The 21,634-nt window shown below is 34.4% G+C and overlaps 1 protein-coding gene across 1 annotated transcript in view; it reads right to left on the bottom strand.

Annotated features, from left to right (window-relative positions):
* Positions 1–1,544: 1,544 nt before the first annotated feature.
* The window catches only part of ppil2 (peptidylprolyl isomerase (cyclophilin)-like 2), a 43,252-nt gene continuing 23,162 nt past the window's right edge, over positions 1,545–21,634 (bottom strand). The window contains exons 13-20 of the mRNA XM_073860422.1: positions 19,602–19,691; positions 18,103–18,136; positions 15,335–15,452; positions 11,954–12,010; positions 7,510–7,582; positions 7,263–7,325; positions 7,037–7,179; positions 1,545–1,893 (exon numbers count right to left, since the gene is read on the bottom strand). Of these exons, the coding sequence (XP_073716523.1) occupies positions 1,794–1,893; positions 7,037–7,179; positions 7,263–7,325; positions 7,510–7,582; positions 11,954–12,010; positions 15,335–15,452; positions 18,103–18,136; positions 19,602–19,691 (678 nt within the window). The 3' untranslated portion in view covers positions 1,545–1,793. The remainder of the gene's footprint in view (positions 1,894–7,036; positions 7,180–7,262; positions 7,326–7,509; positions 7,583–11,953; positions 12,011–15,334; positions 15,453–18,102; positions 18,137–19,601; positions 19,692–21,634) is intronic.

Genomic DNA, 21,634 nt, shown 5'->3' on the forward strand with positions numbered 1-21,634 from the left:
CACTTTGACACTAAAGAGATGATGCTTGCCTAATAGCAGTGTGATGCTGTAGTCACACCATCTGTGTCATGAAAGACTGTGAGAATGATACAAATAACACATTAAACAGAGGAGAAACGATCTGTGATCACTGCAGACACAGCAGCGGGTCACACAGAAGACAGATGAGGTGTTGTGTAATCTCGGAGATGTACACATCATCTGCCTGTATCACTTACACATCTCATCAGCCACTGGACAAACTGTTCTTCATACTGATTGACCTTTTAGAAAGTTCATTTGTAGGTTGTTATTATTTGAGTTCATGGGTGATTCTCACGAAAACTTGGTTTTAAAAATGTCAAGCATGAAAATGTAAAAATTGCTTAAATTTACTTTTTTTCCCACCAGACATTGAAAAACAAAGTCTGGAGTAAATGGGAACATTAATTTAAAAACTTTTACTTATCATTTGACACTTTTTGTAACAATTTAAAAAATTAGTCCTAAAAAAAATCTCATTACAGCAACAGTCAGAAAACATCAACACTGACATATTTTCAAAATGACATGACAAACCTGAAAGAACATAATTTGGAGATTCTGCACATGCATTTAAAATCAAAGTATTATGCTTCTATTAATTAAATTAACATTTAATAAGCATCTGTTGCGGTAATGATAATCAAAATGTTGTGTAAGCATTCTGACAAGACAATATTTCAAATTAACTGTAAAAAAATGATCTTACCTGGTAGCCATCTTGAAGTAACTGGTCCATGTGCTTGGACACTCAAAATCAAACTTTATTAAAATTCTGTATGTGTGCTTAAACTGTTCTCAAAAAGTGTTGCGGAGGATGAGAACATCAGGCATGGACACATCATTTTCCACATTTTTCTTCATTATTATTATACATGAATATTCAGTAAATATTTTTTCTGTCATCTAAAGTAGTCTAGCAAAACATCCATTTATTTTTTTTCCTAATATTTTTGTGTTAATGTGATTAAATAACAACATAATGCATGTTCAAACACAGCCGGACACACCGCGGCAATGAGAACCCCAGCAGAAAACGAGACAAAACTCCCAATCACAAATTCCCATGTTGAAATCACACATTGTGCAAGGTAGAACACAGTATATGCTTTTTATTGTTACTATATTACACATTTTAAAGCCAAATTAATTAGTGCCGTGGTGTTTCAATGGTTTCGTGAGAATCACCCTCATACAGAATTAATAACACAAGACGTATACTTTAAAAGAAATGCTGGGTTGTTTTAACCAGTGGTTGCATAAAAAAGGGTAAAAAATACCCTTAAGCTATCACTGGGGCAGTATCCATTATAATGGTCCCCATTTAAGTACAGATATGTACATTGGGTACCTATATATACCTCTGAGGTACTAATATGAATTCATTAGTTTCAAAGGTGTAGGATAATGCCCCAGTGAAAGCCAGAGACCATTTTTCTGACAAAAAAATTATGCCGTTAATGAATGACACATTTCACAGCTGTGAGAGCACAGATGCCTGAACAAAAACACTGAATCATAAATTAATTTTATAACAAAATGCATTTATTACCAGAGAGATGACGTCATATCACATTGCCGAAAATGACTAGCTTTATTTACAGGGTGTAGTAATTGTTTTAAACTTAAGGAATCTCTGAAACTGAATCATCTTAAAATCTGTCATCACTCAAATACAAAAAGAAACATAGGATGGAAAAACAGACACTGCACAGTGATGTGATCTGTCCAATACCTCATATTTAACCCAGAAACCTGTGCGCCTCAAGGTTTCACCAGGAACTGAAGTCTCCAAAACTTGTTCTGCCTTTGGGTTTCTTGGCAGGTGCTTCACTGGTGGAGGGTTTTTCACTGTCTGGGTGTGAATGTTTCCTGAGGAAGGAGAATGAATGAGATGGTCAAGTTTACTGTGGTGACGTGAAAAGTTCCACATTGCACCTTTAAAGGGGAAATCTGACTTTTTCCATGTTTAAGTGCTATAATTGGGTCCCCTGTGCTTCTATCAACCTAGTAACATCACAGTAGCTTAGTTTTGACAAAGCATTCTCTGCAAGGGGATCTTATTATAATAATACTGTCCCTTAACTCTTTCCCCGCCATTGACGAGATATCTCGTCAATCAAGAGAAAACGCTTCCCCGCTAATGACGAGTATTTCCGTCTTTCCGCAATACCGCTATTATCCACTAGGTGGCTTCCGCAACTTTTTAAAACCGGAAGTATTGCCCTATGGCAAGCTGCTGCATGTCCGTGGCTGTTTTAAAGATCGCTCTGAATGGGATCTCTATGAAAATTCCGTCACAAAAACGGAATTATCTCAGCTTTTTGCTCAAAATGTGGTGTTTTTGCAGAAACCTACCCATATTCAAAAGCTGATTACAAAAGAACTACTCAAGGTAGGATAAAAACGGTTTTTTTTTTTTGTTTGAAAGCAGAGGGTCTGTTCTTTCATTTGGTATATTGTATGTTTATATATTTGAAGAAGAACATTTTCTGGAAGGCATTAAACTTTTGTGAAAATCATGCAAAAAAACGCTGGCGCTGGTTGGCAACTTTTTTTTAAAAAACGCTGGCGGCGAAAGAGTTAATCTGCATCATCCAACCACGGCACTGCCATTTAGTGCAGCGAGAGAGAGAAAAATAATTGACAGCACAATAGAGTTTTAATTTCAACCAACTACCATCATGGCGATCAGTGTGTGCATTTCATCAGCTCATTTGCATTTTAAAGGACACACCCCAAAAACCCACATTTTTGCTCACACCTATACAAAGTGGCAATTTTAACATGCTATAATAACTTATCTATGGGGAAGTTTGAGCTAAAACTTCACATACGCACTCTCGGGACACCAAAGATTTATTTTACATCTTAAGAAAGTCTTATAATATGACCCCTTTAATACTTTAAAAAAGTTTGATAAGATGGATGCAGATAGCAGAAAAACTGGCAACACAAAAACAGTGACACTTTATTTTCCAGAAAGAATGTGAAATCAAATGTATGCTGGTTATATAATTCTACGTTTAAAAAAATTATAATTTCATTTGATTTTACAAACTTAAAGGGACACTCCACTTTTTTGTAAATATGCTCATTTTCCAGCTCCCCTAGAGTTAAACATTTGATTTTTACAGTTTTGGAATCCATTCCGCCGATATCCAGGTCTGGCGGCACCACCCCCAGCATAGCTTAGCATAATCCATTGAATCTGATTAGACTATTAGTATCGCGCTAAAAAATAACAAAAGAGTTTCAATATTTTTCCTATTTAAAACTTTACTTTTCTGTAGTTACATCGTGTACTAAGACCAACGAAAAATTAAAAGTTGCGATTTTCTAGGCCGATATAGCTAGGAACTATACTTTGATGCCGTACCATGGAATGCACAATGATATTATGCAGTGCCTGAAAAAAGTCATCTGCTATTGAAAGTAACCAAGGGGACTATTTCCGGGCGCTGCGTAATATCATCGCGCCTGCTGCAGCCATGGTACGGCACCAAAGTCCTTGATTATTATGCCGGAATGAGATTCAATGGATTATGCTAAGCTATGCTAAAAGTGGTATCGCCAGACCCGGAGATCAGCTGAATGTATTCAAAAACAGTAAAAATCAAATGTTTAACTCTAGGGGAGCTGGAAAATTAGCATATTTTCAAAAAAAGTGAAGTGTCCCTTTAAAGCATTTTCATAGCGCATATCACATATATTGCATTTTCTTCAATATCGTGCAGCCCTACTGCATAGATACAAAATATCAAAACAAGCAAATAAACACTTCTAGACTACACTCATAACTTCCTAAGCCTTTCCGCAGTTACATTTAACTCTTTCTCCGCCACTGACGAGTTATCTCGTCAATTAAGAGAAAAAATTTCCCTGCCAATGACGCTTTCCTGACGAGTTTTTACTGTAATTCTGCTATTATTCACTAGATGGCCCTCATACCCAATTTCTAAAAAAAATGAAGCTAATAAAAACAAATTTTACAAATTTTAAACTACGTGTATGTTTTGATAATCGTTCTGAAATTGATCTCTAGCAAAAGCCCTTCACAAAAATGCATTTCAGCTTTTTGCACAAAATTTGGTATTTTAGAAGAAACCTACCCATATTTACGAGGTTATAAAGAGAAAACAAATGAAGATGGGATGAAACGTTTTTTCCCCAGTTTTGTTTGTTTGTTTGAAAGCGGAGTGTCTGTTCTTTTATTTGATATATTTAATATATAAATATATAGAAGAAAATTTTCCTGGAAGACATTTTGTGAAACTTTTGTGAGAATCACAAAAAATGCTGTTGGGTAACTTAAAAAAAAAGGCTGGCAGGGAATGAGTTATCAATTTACATTTTTAGTGAATACAATTTCCAGCAAGCTTACACAACCCTAAAGGTCCACTGCAGCATTTAGTGGTGAGATTGTGAATTGCAACCAACGGTTAAGGTTTACAGCTATCCCCTCCCTTTCGAAACACATAGTGAAGCTACGGTAGCCGCCACAGGACAAACATGTCAATGTCTAAGACAACGTAGTGACAAAACGCGCTCTTTAGTCCAGTTTGTCCATTTAGGGCTACTGTAAAAACATGACAGCGACTTCCATGTAAGTGTATGTAGATAAAAACGGCTCATTCTAAGTTAATAAAACAATACAGTTCATTATGTAAGATCTTTATACACCACTGATAATATAGTTATTAGGGGTGTAAAGATTAATCGATTCGTATCGATGCATCGATTATACAGGCGCCGATTCGATGCATCGATGCGTCCGCAAGAGGATCGATTATTAATGTGTTTATTTTGCCGCCTGTCTGCTCGCCTGTCTATTTTCAGCATTCGCTCAGACAGATGCGTACAACCAACTATTAAGCTGCGCGTGTCGCTCACTAACCTCATTGTTATCTTCTATGTCACACCGCTTCACACGCGTTATTTACGTTTCACAGTCTGTTGTTCACGCACATTGCTGAGTCTTTTAAAAGCGATGGAACCGTCAGCGCAACACGCAATTTCAGTTTGAGCCTTTGTCTAGCCCACAGCTGGATGAATTGAGACGCAGCAAGTGACCCGCGCTGTCTAGATGAGTAGGAGGTTTTTATAAAACTAAGAACATTAAGCTCTCATCTAGCGAATCCAATGCTCTAAATGGTCATTAAACATCTAAAATAATCCTTATCTGTACGTTTTCTGAGAAGTGTATACCATCCCAAATCCATAATCTAAAGCAAAGATGCGTCTTCATTCACTTTCGTTTTTAAAGCATGCAGAAATGACAGAAAATACATTGCTTGATGTTAAAATAATTATTAAAAGAGATAAAGTTCTGGACCTGATTGATGTTAAAAGAGTTATTAAGAGTGACTCAAAAGCTATCTTCCAGACGCTGTCACACAAACGCGGGAGTGCGTGACCCATATAGACATTTAAAATTACAGTTTTAAAAATATCTGTTTTGACAAGAATTCACGCAGGTATGACATATAATCTGTTTTATCTTAAGTGAATGTTTGGTTAACTGTTGAGGAAAAGTATCTGTTGTGTAACATTAGGCTATATTAAACCCTTGCATTAGCCTACATCTTAAAGTGGTCTGTCTTATGTCAAATTTAAACAATACAAAAAACCATAAATTTAACACATAGTAATATTGTTTTTGCTTGCGTGAACAGGTGTAGTTCTCTCATGTTTTGTCAGATTCTAACAAATCATGCATTGTTTTGAAGTTTTTTAATGTTAAATGTTTGTTAAATGTTAACTAATTTAAGAAAATTTGCTCATCCCAACTCAATTTGCAAGCACAGGTCACAAATGATGCAGCAGCAAACAAAAAAGGAGAAAGAACAAGGTCTTCTAAAAAAAAATTAAATATAAAACTATGACTGATGGTTCTGTTGAAAATGTAAACAGGCTGTTGTAAACATACATTTGCATACAGCATAAATATTTGTCCAAATCCATGTTGATTAGAGCATTAAAAACTTGAAAAGTGTTAAATTAGGGTAAATTTAGAACAGATAATTTTTTTTTATCTTTTGACAGCCCTAAAAAATATCTAGAATTGAATCGGATCGAATCGGATCACGGCGAATTCTGAAGAATTGAAAAGAATCGAATCGTTGACCTAAGAAATCAGTATCGGATTTAATCGTCATGAAGGCTCCGATTTACACCCCTAATAGTTATGTATATTAAATTACATTTCTGTCAAGAGATCTTTCTAAAAATTACACACTGCACCTTTAACCTACACTCCAGGCTCCATGAAGTTGACAATCAGAAACCTGGAGGTGTCCAGATCATTTTTAGGCTCACTACATACTGAACCCAACAACAAACAGGCAACCTCCACAAAAATGTCAATGTTTATGTGTTAAAAGGTTTGGAGTTAATATGATTAACATACCAAAATTTTAAAGGTAAAGTAGCAAGAACAGGATTTTATGAGAAAATATAAGCGGTGGTGTTTGTGTGATCTAGAACTGTTTTTGGATTTGCATGTGTATTCCTCTCTCCACCAGTCTTATAAATGTGTAGAAACAGTGGGCTTATGAGGGATAATTATAATGAACTCCTGCGGTTCTCTGTATGTGTTTCTCATATCCTGATCCCTGCTGTGCCAAGGTACAAACCTGCAACGCTGACACCCACAAACACCCGGAATTACCATGATGAGATTTCAGCCTTTAGTTTCACAACCATCCTGCCATTGAAGTTTAAAATCTAATTCACATAAGCAGTGAGAAACTCTTTTGGCTAGAAATAAACATTTTTGCAACAAAAAAATATGAATTTCACAATGCATACCACAAACATTGTGCATTCAGTATGGCGTGCAATTCACTTATGAGTTAAATGTGTTACTTCACCATTTATTAAGCATTAATTGCTTTTGCATTATTATATTATTATGCAGTTGGCAGATACTTTTATTCAAATTGACTTGTAATGCATTTAGGCTTTAGGTTGTCGTTTAAAAATGGTTTCATCGTGAATAAATGTGAGCACTCACGTGGCCGCCATGTTGACGTATTTGCCCACTCCTGATCTGAAGGTTTTCGGCGGAGCTTCTGTTTTTGCTTTGCTGGTGGAAGCGGACGCTTGTGCTTTCTCTTCTTCCTCTTTCTTTATTTCTTTCTCCCGCTCAGCTGCGATCTAAAATGCACACAGCATCAAGAACCACATGCTTTCAAAAACTAAACAAATCCACTGACTTCACTACATATGCATAAACTCACCTGAGCGTCTGCTTCTTCATAGGGATCCACGAATACTGAAGCAGTCAGCAGCTTTATCTCAGACTGAGAGAGTGAAGAAGAAACGTAAAGGAAGACTAGAAATGTAGTTTTGCATTTTGATTATATACTGATGTACATTAACAAACATGAGGTACTACATGAGTCCCAATAATACATGCACGACCCTTCTTCCAATCACATGGCAGATATCTGACGCTACATAAAGAGATAGAAACAGCTTTAGCACCTTGGGTTTGTCTGTCTTAGGATCACTTTCAACATTCTCCATTGCCGTCAGGGTCTCAAAACCACCAACCACTCTAGAAGAGAGAAAGAAAGTTGGAGATAGAGAAAGAAAGAGAGAGAGTTAAAGTCGCCCTGTAGTCAACAATTATATCACTTAAAAATCATCTTCGGCATCATTATAGCATATGGGTGATTCTCACGAAACCATTGAAACACCACGGCACTAATGATTTTAGCTTTAAAATGTGTAATATAGTAACATTAAAAAGCATCAGAATTAACACAATACTGTGTTCTACCTTGCACAATGTGTGATTTCAATATAAGAATTGATAATTGGAAATTTTATCTCATTTTCTGCTGAAATTCTCATTACCGCAATGTGTCCGGCTGTGTTTGAAGATGTGTTATGTTGTAATTTAATCAAATTAACACAAAAATATTAAGAAAAAAAATAAATGGATGTTTTGCTAGACTACTTTAGATGACAGAAAAAAATTTACTGAATATTCATGTATAATAATAATGAAGAAAAATTAGGAAAATGATGTGTCCATGCCTGATGTTCTCATCCTCCGCAACACTTTTTGAGAACAGTTTAAGCACACATACAGACTTTTAATAAAGTTTGAATTTGAGTGACCAAGCACATGGACCAGTTACTTCAAGATGGCTACCAGGTAAGATCATTTTTTTTACAGTTAATTTGAAATATTGTCTTGTCAGAATGCTTAGACGACATTTTGATTATCATTACCGCAACAGATGCTTATTAAATGTTAATTTAATTAATAGAAGCATAATACTTTGATTTTAAATGCATGTGCAGAATCTCCAAATTATGTTCTTTCAGGTTTGTCATGTCATTTTGAAAATATGTCAGTGTTGATGTTTTCTGACTGTTGCGGTAATGAGATTTTTTAGGACTAATTTTTTTAAATTATGTTACAAAAAGTGTCAAATGATAAGTAAAAGTTTTTAAATTAATGTTCCCATTTACTCCAGACTTTGTTTTTCAATGTCTGGTGGGAAAAAAAGTAAATTTAAGCAATTTTTACATTTTCATGCTTGAATTTTTAAAACCAAGTTTTCGTGAGAATCACCCAAATATAAAAAGTTTTACCCATCACAGTAATTTCTTTATGCCTTAACTCTTTCCCCACCAATGACGAGTTAACTCGTCAATTAAGAAAAAACACTTCCCTGCCAATGACGAGTGTTTCTAGAAAACCGTATTTCCGTTAATATCCACCAGGTGGCGCTTCTACCCAACTTGTAAAACCTGGAAGTATCCCCTTTGGGCAAACTCTGTGTATGTTTTGATCATTGCTCTGAATCTGATCTCTATAAAAAGTCTTTCACAAAAACACATTTCTCAGCAAAATCTCAACTTTTTGCTCAAAACTCGGTATTTTTAAGAGGTGATAAAAGAGAACAAATAAAGGTCTGTTCTTTCATTTTATATATAGCGACAGAGCGCAGCGCGTCATAACCTGAAAACCACGCCCACCGGGGGGGGGGGGCAATTCATCTGTCTCCATTGACTTTGCATTGCGAGAGGCTGCCTCCTTGTCATTTCTGGCTTATAACAAAAAACAGAATAATGTCTAAAAGCTGCTGTGTGACAGAATGTACAGCTAACAAGCCAAAAAACCCAGAAATAAGTTTGTATAAGCTGTTGACCCCAAAAAAGGAGCGTTTAAAGACACAAAAGTGGAAACAGGCAACTTTTCATAGTACTAGTATTAATAGAACTGTGCCCACTAGAGGGAAATGATCCACTTTTTTCTCCTTAAAGGCTGAGTTTTATGGCTCGACAGCTTATACAAACTTATTTCTGGGTTTTTTGGGTTGTTAGCTGTACACCTTGTCACACAGCAGCTTTTAGACATTATTTTGTTTTTGTTATAAGCCAGAAATGACAAGGCGGCGGCCTCATTCAATACAAATTCAAAGGAGACGGTTGGATTGTTTTCCCCCGGTGGGCGTGGTTTTCAAATTTGCATAACTGCACTGTGTCTCTATTGTATGTTCATATATTTAAAGAAGAACATTTTCCGAAGGCATTAAACTTGCACTGGCTGGCAACTTTTTTTTTAAACGCTGGTGGGGAAAGAGTTAAAACTTCTTTATGCTTGAATGTAACTCTACACCCTTGCCTCATTTAGCATACGCAGAACTATGAATAGGCTATTTAGTCCCCGCCTCTACTCAATCACACAGCTCGGACCATAGATATGAATATGCAAATTAGCTCCCGCCTCCACTCTTGGGCATCACCTGGGACCATAGACATATGTAAATAGATGCTGCATTCCACAATTTTAAACACATAACTGCTAGTCTGGTTTCAAACAATGCTAGGGCTGCAACTATTGATTATTTTCATCATCGATTAATCGGGCGATTATTTTGTCGATTAATCGGCTAATCAGATAAAACCTAAATATTTATTATATTAGAATTTTCACTTATTATAGCTAAATGAGGCATTAAATTAGGTTATTCATGTGTTAAAGTGTACTTTCAAAAGTGCAAAAAGTGACACACACTAACACAGAGTTTTACTAATATAATCTTTTTGACTTTGATATTTTATGCCTTATATAAAAAGTTTGTGGATCTTTTAAATAGTAAAACACTTTTAAATGTCAAAATAATAATAAACAAAACGTCTACAGGGATGTACTGGTGAATACATTTAGCCACAGATTAATTTCAATCTTTAACTTTAGACCTTGATGAGTATTAACATAATTCATTATTAACAAAATAAATAAGCCATAGGATATGAAAGTGATATAGCCTACATTGTTGCATCTTTACAGTAATAAAAACCTGGCTTTCCCCCTTACTTTAAAACGAAGGCTTAGTTTGTCATTCATTACTATTTTTATGAAAACCTCAACAACAATTAAAGAAATAAAAACTCACTTATATTAAAGGAAGAAATGAAACCTTTATTAACCAGCGTATTTTTGCCCTTTTGCTTCCATCATTATCCCTTCAGTGTTGCCAGATTCAAGTAACAAAACCAGTCCAATGGCCTCTCAAAACTAGTCCCAAAAGCATGCCAATGACTCTTCAAATACCAGCCAAATGAACCAATGAAACAAATCCTTCAAATCTCTAACCATCAGAAAAACATCAACCTGCTGAAACCGTTTAAAGAACCCAAATTCAGAACTCCACCGAAAGACGCAGGCCTGGCAACACAGATGGGCTGGCCATGCGTTACACAATACATACGTTAACCAGGCTTTTGCATGCAGCACTAAACGGAGTTAGAAAAAATGTATATTTGACCCACTAATGGGTTAAAACAACCAAGCATAAAGTGTAAGAAACAGACCAAAACGTAAGTTCATTGAAAATGTTTAGCTCCAAATATCATTTGCAATATCATAATCAAACTGCGTGTCAAGAAGTTAACCACATGAGGATGAATAAATGATTTCTGGGTGTAAACGATTTCTCTAAAACTACAATATGTAATTACAAACACTTTATCATTCACTGCCAAAATGTTGTCATATTTATAAGACTGGATCAAACGTTGTCACTACACCCAGTAGCCTTCAAACCATTTGTAACTTTGATTGACAGCACATCTATAAAAAACGATGAAGTAAATCAAGACAATTTTTCAGGTTTGTTTTGTCACATCTACATGCACACGTGTTTATTCTTCACATCATTCCCGATTTAATCGACATGTTAAATTTCCTCTTAAATAGGGTTCCTCATAGGTTGAGGATTGGGTGTGTTTGTACTGCACATGCTCAGTAAGTACACATAAATCTGCTGTGAGGTTGGTAAGGGTGAGTGTTTGGTAAAGACTTATGATGACAAGTCTCTGAATTCCACAGCTCAAGACCAAGGATTTCAACTCGATGCCAAATACACAAGACTTACCCTTAGTGTTAAAGTCTGTGTGTATTCTGGAATGATCTGAATCAACAGAAGAAATACTTTCTCTTACAAAGTGCTAGAAATCTGACCAAACAAGAAATGTACCATTGCATTAAAAACATCCATCCACCAGACTCCCCACTAAACTGTAAACTAAATCCAGGATTCCAGGTAGCATAATTCATGTCCATTTACTTACTTTTTTGGGAAGCTGTTTTAACTGTGTAATAAGACAGGTCCGGATCAGGTTTTCGAAACGAGTTTGGAATAAAAAACATAATCCCTAACATATACAAGCACATACTAATACAAACAAACGTGTTGGTTTCAATGCAAACACAAAAAACAAACCCTTAGAGAGACAGGTACAGCATTTGTGATTGTTTATCCGTTCATTGCTGTCCTTTGGTTCAGTTTAGAAACTAAATAAGCGAATAAACTCTGAATAAACCGAGCTGCACTGAGTTTGAGGGATATACAAATCATGTAGAGATGTAAAAATGTTTCAGAAAGAACTGTAAATTAAGATTTACCTTCCAAACACAGTATGTTTCCGGTCCAGGTATGTGCATGAGCGAAATGTTATGAAGCTGAAAGGAAACAGAAGGTGAAGTTTTTAGTTTTCATTTGCATTTCCTTAAGGAAATATCATCATTAGCGCTGGCAGACATACAAGGCAAACAAACTTTTCTTACAAAATATAGATTAAATAAATTACAGTTATATTTGTTTACCTGAATGTTAATAAATAAATAAAATAAATAAACACACATATAAAAATATAAATAAATAAACAAGCTTATATTTATAACAACAACAAGCATATATCAGACTGAAAATCACCTAAACGTTTAAGAGTCAGTGACAAAAGTTTGGCAAGACGAGAAATTCAAAAATAATTTTAAAAAACTTGTTTTAAAAGCATGCAGCAGGTTTATTTCAATGCACAGAGTGTATTTATGTTAATTTTATGCAATAAAAAATTACATTTGCACCATTTTTATGAAAGTTAAGACTGAATGGACCTGAAAATGTCAAATGGTGTAACTGTCAATTGTGCCAAAGAATGAGAAATTTTAAATTTTTTGATGGCAGGTAAGCGTAATCATCATCACAAAAAAATTATAATTTTAAAATATAATTTTATAAGTTATTATTAAATGTAAATTTATAAATGCGTAAATTTGTAAATGCGTTTTTGTAATATTTGTCCTGACATATGCAAAAATAGCTGTTTTCTAAATAATCTTTTACATAAAATGACATAAAAAATGTAAAATAAATAAATAAATAAATAAAAAATCATATTACACTAAACTTTTCACATTTTTTATGAATATATTTATATTTTCAATTAAAAACATACTAGTTACACCAATTGACATAGACGGTTGACATGCAGTTACACCACATTTATGCAATTATCCCCCAAAAATTCTTTCAAAATTAAATAAAACCAGAAATTTTAGACTTGATCCTCTAAAAAGAGAATGTATGCAAGCAGTCTGCATATTTATTTTGAAATTTTAACCATGAGTATCGTCCTCAGAGATAGTAGTTAAAGGAACAGTATGTAGGATTGTGGCCAAAACTGGTACTGCAATCACAAAACTTGTGGCTAAAACTGGTACTGCAATCACACAACTGGTGGCCAATACACAACATGACAACATAAACATCAGTTGAGGGCTGCAACTCCACTTTTTAAATGTCAATATCCTGGCCGGACCACTGTTGTAAGTGATATAAGTATTTGAAATGAACATGATTTCTTAATGTCTAGTGACATATCAGGGCCATTTTATGATTAATTGATATAAATTTCTTACATACTGTTCCTTTAAGTGTCATTTGTATTTTTAAGTTTTTTTTTTATTTTTTATTCACTTATTCTTATTACCCACTGTTAACCTTTCTATTGATGCGCATGAGCATAATGTATGTGGGTTGTTATGAATAGGTTGCATATGGTATGAATATGCATGGTCATACGTATGAATGTATGAATATATGGGGTGTGTAATGGTATGTAAGGCGTATGTATACATGTATGATTATGTAGGTATATGCAGTGTTTTTTAAATGTAGGAGTTAGGGCTGTCACTTTTTATTCGATATTCGAATATGCATTCGAACATGACGTGAAATATCCGTATTCGAACTATAAATAAACCATCCGGTTTTTAAAATGACATGTTTAGCGCATTTTTTACAGTAACACCTCGTAATAGGAAGGAAGAGTGAGAGTGAGACCGACGGCAACTGTGCACAAGAGAGGGAGTCAAATTGGACCAACATGAACCTAATGTGCATGTCAAGATAGAATTATAGTTTGTATATAAAATTACATTATTATAGTGTTAAATATTATAGCAGAATAAAAAGCTTGTGTTAATACGCTAGCATTATGAAATTAGCGCGTATGAAGATAATTTCATCATGTTTACAACGCAATGTAAACTTTATATTAAACTACAACAGCATTTGTCTTGTAAAGGGATTTTAAATGATCATGTGCTGACTGTCGCGTGAGTCAAGTGAGCTCTGCTTAACTCATCGGTAAGTTTTATTTCATCTCAAATATCAAATGGTTTGCGCTCTCTATCATTAAAAACGGGCAAGCAAACAGCACGCGCAGAGATAATGCACTTGTCAATGACGGCTCACAAACACGCGAGATAGTCTATATATGTGTGCTTGTTGTCAATGAGATATCTTCTCACAAACAGGCTCAAGCGTGGGATATGTGTGCTTGTCAATGAATGGCATTATATCCGCGGAATTCAGCGGAGTTTTCCGCCGAAATCTGCGGGCGCTGATTTCGTTTGGGCTTTGCTATATGCCTTACTCCTGCTGCTGTTTAAGTTGTCACCTGTTCTGAGTCGTTGTTATTCATAAGTTGATAACCTGCTGTTTCAAACATTAAGTAAAAAAAGTAATGCAGACAGCCCTGTTTATGACTGTCACTGTTAATAAATTGAATCTCCATTACGTTGTTGTTTTTTTTATACGCGCGGGTGCACCTAGATATTCGAATATATTCGGATACATTGCATGATATTCGATATCCGTTCGAATTAGATTTTTCTCAAAAGTGACAGCCCTAGTAGGAGTATATTCAGGTATGATACATAGCATTTGTATACACTATCAAAGTCATTTATATCTATATCTGTTTCCTCCTATGTTTAAATATTCATGTATTTACGCGGACAATCATACACTCATTTTTTTTTATATATATATTATATATTTTCTATTTAAATTTTTTTTTTATTCCAGATATTTATTATTTTTGACACTTATAATTGAACAGGTTGTGTTTGTTAATGTTTCCCTGTTTATGAAAAGCCAAAAAAAAAAAAAAAAAATTTTAACCCTTGAACCATACGGAAACAAACGTCACATCATTAACCCTTAAACAGTTTGCACAGCGAAAAAAGTTTGTTTATTGAACTAATCTTAAACTTGAATTAAGCTTCTTTTTCTTAACCCACTGACAGATTTTTTTTGTTTTGAACACGGTCACTTGACTTTTTAAAATGAATTTTTGAATTAAAAAAGACTTGATATCAGCGATGCACTGATATATTAGCAAAAAAGCGTGTTACAAAACATGATATTTTTTGTAATCGTATTGATGGCTCAATCGGATTGAAAAGCCTTCGTGTTAACACCTTAATCAATGCGATCGAGGTCGATCGGACGCAAATTTCAATCGTATTGATAGGGGTGGTGTAGTCTGATCTGTGATCCGATCAGCAAGAGAAAGTATGCATGTAAATGCATGAATCGTAGTATTTTCTCAATTGGATGCAAAAATATCTGGGATTTAAATATTAACAAGAATGTTTGAGGAATATTTATATAGTGCTGTCTTGCAAGTATCATAATAAGCAGATACAAACACTCACAATTGGGATTTATTTGTGTTGGGTCCCGAATTAGCCATACTCAGAATACCCCGACCTGTGTGGGACAGATTGGGTCTGAACTCATCCTTAAACGGCTTCCCCCAAAAAGATTCACCGCCTGCACAGAACAACAGAGAGATAATTGAAAGGAGGAAGACAAGTATTTGAAAACAATGAGGTGCATTTAAGATTAAGAGTGAAATCACAGCACACGGCCAATATAAAAAAGGACTGCAGTACGGATCATCACCTCTGCATTGGAAAAACAAATCAGCAATTCATCTCATGAAAATAATATTTACACAACAGCACCGCATACAGAAACACATTTAAAAAAAAGAAGAAAGTTTAAAACCAAATGGGATTACAAAAGTAAACAGATTTTTATATTTTCTTTAGAAAGCTAGGGTTTGCCCAACTGTGCAAAAGTTGACTAGTAATTAAAAGTTGAATAAATTAAAAATGTATTAAAAGTTTAACTCTTACAATGTCCACACAAACAAATGACTGACACCGAATGCTTCTTAATCAGGTAGACTAATTAACACCTCATCACATTCAATTAAAACACTGATGGATGCACCACACGTGGCGTGTATGTGCACAGATTGATGATGTAAGGCACATCTGAAAACATATCTGCAGATGGTGATGTGAGTCACCTGTGGCTACTGAATTCTCAGATTTATAACAATACGTTATAAAAAAATGCATAATACCAGTTACAGCAGTAAGGTGATATCCAACTTAGAACTGTGGCTTTACTATGTGCTTTATTAAACTCATGCACCCTCATAAACGCTCCCCGAGTGACATTTCTGCATCATTTATAATCATGCTGACATTTTCTTCCCACCCCTTCCCACCCCATGCTACTGTGTGATTAAAAGAAAAAGGTTATAATGAATAAGGATTAAAGTATTACAGTGTTTATGTGCATTTATAATTATATATAAAAATACACAAAATACACATAAATATATATATAAATATAAATAAATAAATATAAAATAAATATATATATTAAAAATGAATATATAAATATAAATAAATGTAAAATATATAAATATAAAATATATAAATATAAATATAAAATAGATTAATATAAAATATATTATTACAATATTTTAATCCTTATTCATAATATGTACTCGTTCTTTATTTATATATTTTTTCCACATTACAGAATAATAATAAACTCTTCCAAACTATTGCATAACACAAATGTAACGCAAATGTAAATGTTATATTTTATGTAGGGCTGTCAAAAGATTAAATACAAAATAAAAGTTTGTTTTGATTTAATATATGTGTGTGCACTATGTATAATTATTTTGCAAATACACACACACACGCGCATATATGTATTTGAGAAAAATGTACATGCATTTAGATTTTATATATATATATATATATATATATATATATATATATATATATATATATATATATATACATATATATATATATATATATATATATATATATATATATATATATATATATATATATATATATATATATATATATATATATACATATATATATATATATATACATATATATATATATATATATATACATATACATACATATATATATATATATACATATATATATATATATACATATACATACATATATATATATATACATACATATACATATATATATGCATACATGTACATATATATATATACATACATATACATATATATATACATACATATATATATATATATATATACATACATTTTTTTAAATTTTACTATGACTATACTAGAAAAGTGCATGCTTATAGTTAGTCACTTACTATTTTATAATACTTTTTGCTAAAAATGTGAAAATTACGAAAAAGCTGCTGTAAAATAGTGCGTTACAGGAGTTCAAAAAAGCAGTGAAAGACTCATTTAGATCCAGCCAAATTGCATGCAAATCGTCCCATGCATTACGTCTCGCACTGTTTTTCGAGCGACTGACCACAAGACAGCTTTGCACATCCCTAACATACACAAATGCAACATGGACACTATTTCTTTATTTCCCACATGCAGGTAAACAATCACATACTAAGCACATGTTTCAGACAGTTTGCATTTATGCAAATTCTCCCGCTTCAATTTGCATCTATTTTTAGGTCAGCTGTCAAGCTCGTCTCAGTGTGCATGTTAACCAAACTGTGAGAAGATTCAAGTCGCTTCTGGCCTGAAGTCTAAAACCGAATGCTTCAAATTCACTCTCTGTTCGTGAAAAACATTTTGTTTGTCTTTAACTCTCCATCAATTCTCACACCAAGGTGAAAGCCTTAGGTAAGGGTGGTGCATTTTTTATGAGATTGAATTTTAGAGATGCACACTTCTCTATTCGAGGCTCTTTAGCCGTTCGGTTCTTCAGCTAAATTTGCAGCTTTTAAAACCCATGACCACAGAGCACAGACCTCACAAAAAAACATTAAGTTTGTATTTTAGGAAATGCTTAATTTGTTTAAGCTCAAACAAACTTTCTACTTTTCAGGAGTGGACCTTAGTGAGGACAGATGCCATGTTTAAACTAACACAACTGAAGATGAGGCTGTATACACTGATGCACAAATGTAACTTGTTGTGGTTTAATGAGAAAGATTATGTAAAATATACAGTTACTATCAATCCAAACAAACTTTCCTAAACAAATCAAATGCAAAAAAGTTAATGGAGTTGGATCATAACAGTACAGACGAGTGACTGAATTTGTTATTGATAATCTAGAATTGAAGTAAAAATGATTACCTGTACCCGTGCCTGTGGGGTCTCCTCCTTGAATCTGAAACAAGTAATAACAATATAACTAATAAAATCATAAAAATAAAACACGTTATTATTATGGATTTTTTACAATTTTATGCTGCGTTCACACCAGCCGTGGTAGAGGCGTCAAGCGCGAGTGATTTCAATGTTAAGTCAATGTAAAGACGCGTTGAAATGCGCGAGTTGAAAAATTTTGCGGGAAAACGCGGTGCATTAACCAATCAGGAACTTGCTCTAGTAGTGACGTGATTACAGGAAGCAGGCAGAGTCGCAGAAGCCCCTCCCATTATGTGAATTTCCACGTCTGGTGTGAACCCAACATAAGATATTTACATTTATGCATAATGGCCATTTCACACTGTACGCGGCAAGCGAAGGAATCGACTACAACTTTTCTCGTGGAGTGGAAACGTTTTTTGCATTATTTAGTACAAATACATTTATTTTCCATATTCGTGGAAAGGGCAGGATTTTGGGTACACGAGAAAGGCGTGCGGGAACGACTCCGCTCCACTTCTGTAACCGCCCACGTTTTGCCGCTTTCCACACGTCTCCTATTGTAAATAAACTAGACACTCCCAAATGCCGCGTATTGTGTGAAACGCCCATTATGCATTTAAAAAAAATACATTTAATCAGTATGTGTGTTTCCTAGGAATCAAACCTATGACCTCTGCGCTGCTAATGTAACGCTCTACCACTTGTGCTACAGGAACAAGATATCTAGAAGTTAACCATCATGCACACATTAACAGATAAACAATAAATCATAGTGTCCTGATGGGAATTATCAGGTTAAGAAATAAAATATTAAGTGAAATAAATCTTTTTTTAAATTTACATGCTCTACTACTTGTTTTAGCAAAAATCCACGTTCTCATGAACATTCATGATTCTCCGGTTCTTGCAGAAATCCAAAAAGTGAAATGCATTTATTTGAAGGACATGTTTGTGTTGATGAATAAACTAAAGAGTACACATGATAACATCTATTAGGAGGATGGGTGATATATTTTACAAAGAAAAGGTGTGAGAAATTTGCCTGCAACCTACTGAAATATCAAGCTTCATCTAGAGCTGTTACACACAGCTGACACCCACAGTTTGGTTTTTAATATGACATGAGGGCGAGTAAATGATGACAGAATTGTCATTTTTGTGTGAACTATCGCTTTAAGCAAATATGCACATCAAATTTTCACAAGGTTTATATTAGTGATACTAACTGTAACAATAATTGTCTGCAAGTCAGCTGTAATTGAAAATTTAATATTAGTAGTGCTGTTAAGAAAATATGCGTATACATTTTTTATAAGAAGAAATTAGCCATACTAATAGCCATTTAAAAATAGTGTTAAGACTTCAATAATAATAGTTAAAGACACAACTTCAGAAACACTTGCACGAACAAACAGGAGCCATGTGTACTTTAATCAAAAGGTTAATGTTAATGAAACATTTTTAAGAGGAAATTGACAAACCATGAAATTTCGAATAGAGCGGTGGAAGACTGTGCCGTCGTAATATCCTTTCTTGCACAGTTTAATGAAGTTTTCTCCAGCCTTAGGGACCTGAAAAGAGAATAACAAATGTCAGTCTTAAATGTCACAAAATGTGATTTATTCAAACTAGTTTTCTTAACCATAACAACAAAGTTGCTGTCTACTGAAATGAAAAACAACTTTATGATCTCTCATAAAGTGCATTCACAATTGTATAAAATAAAGTACAATCTATAAAATAGACACTTCGCAACTCTCGACCCGTGCGACACTCGAACTATATTTTGTGCAAAGTGATTTACAAATGAGGTAACAATAGAAGCAATTAGAGCAACACAAGAACAGCAATACATAAGTGCACAAGAACTCATAGTCTCATCAAGTCTAACACATTATACATAGCCATGGGTACGTTTTAAGAAAGAGAATGTAAAGCTAAAGATAGAAAAAACAAGATATTAGCAGGTGAGGTGTTCGCGGAATAAATTAGTTTTTAGCTCATTCTTAAAGACTGTTACAAGGTCAGCAGATTTTGTCGCAACCGGTAGATCATTCCAAAGATGAGGAACAGAACCAGAGAAGGTACGAGATTGTGATTTTTTCCCTTTTTGAGACGGCACCACAATTCGTGGCTCTGTGGTAGAGCGCAGGGATTTAGAAGGTAAGTTTGTATAAACAATTAAAACTAGGGGGACCCAGTGGTGGTTTTAAAGGTCAGGAGCAGAGCTTTGAATTTGATGCGAGCTGCTATAGAAAGCCAGTGTAACCTGACGAAGAGAGGAGTGATGTGCACCCACTTTGGCTCATTAAGGACCACTCTTGTCGCAGCATTTTGAATCATCTGTAGGGGTTCGTTTGAGCAGGCTAAGAGTCTGGCAAATAATGCACTGCAATAGTAACAGTCTTGACCGGACGAGAGCCTGGACTTGGACTTGTGTAGCATGCTCCGATAGGAAAGGTTTAATTGTCCTAATGCTGTAGAGGATGAATCTACAAGTGCGGACGGAGCTGGCAACAGTTGTGCGTCATCTGCATAGCAGTGGTAAGAAAATCCATGTTTCTGAATGACAGATGTCATGTATATAGAAAAGAGCAATGGTCCAAGCACTGAGCCTTGAGGTACCCCATTACTGAGACATTGGGGTTAGAAGATGTCCCCTCTCCAGGATACTCAAAAGGACCTACCTGAGAGGTAAGACCTGTACCACAGTAGTGCTGTTCCAGAGACACCCATAGCCTTGAGGGTCGACAGGAGGATGTGGTTATTGACCGTGTCAAAAGCAGCAGATACATTTTTTATCGTTGCATGTGTTTGTTTGTTATTTCTCAATTCAAATAAAACCTTCATAAAATGTGCTCTCAGATATTGACTGCTGTACTCTGAGATGCAGAAGCAAATTTCACATAGATGTTTTATCCTAAAAAAAGGAGGTCAAGCATGTCAAGATTTAAAATAAATTTAGGTCTTGATGGCACAAACTCTCAGCCCAAAAGAAAAGCTGAAAATGAAGTTGATCTCAATCCGACAGCGTTACATAACTGCCAACAGTGACATTTCACTCGATTTAAATGCTATAGAGGAGAAAAAATATAACATGGCAAAAATAACAAATTTGTGATAACGGAGGGCGCTTTGATTTGATTTTGAAATTTTTGAAACACTTTGATTGTTTGCAATTGGTGTATATAATGTAAACAACACGAACATATAGCTGTGCTGTAATCGTAACTCAAGTTTATCATGTTTCTACTCCCAACAGTTTTTTTACGAAAAAAAAAAAACGGAAAAGCTGCTCTGTCTTTTATAAATTTGACAACACGAAAGATGTTTTAGACATATGAAGGATGAAATACTACTCTATAGGTAGTACCCAAGATTAACAGGAGATTGGCAGAAACTGTGTGTATTATGTGATCTTTAATATTGCAATATTTACATTATTTTTTGTGTATAAGTTATTTTGAAATATGTATACAGCTTTGTTCCCAATATGAACGTTCTTATAGTAAAA

The sequence above is a fragment of the Misgurnus anguillicaudatus genome, chromosome 22, assembly GCF_027580225.2.
Source record: "Misgurnus anguillicaudatus chromosome 22, ASM2758022v2, whole genome shotgun sequence".
In the NCBI taxonomy this organism is placed as follows: domain Eukaryota; kingdom Metazoa; phylum Chordata; class Actinopteri; order Cypriniformes; family Cobitidae; genus Misgurnus; species Misgurnus anguillicaudatus.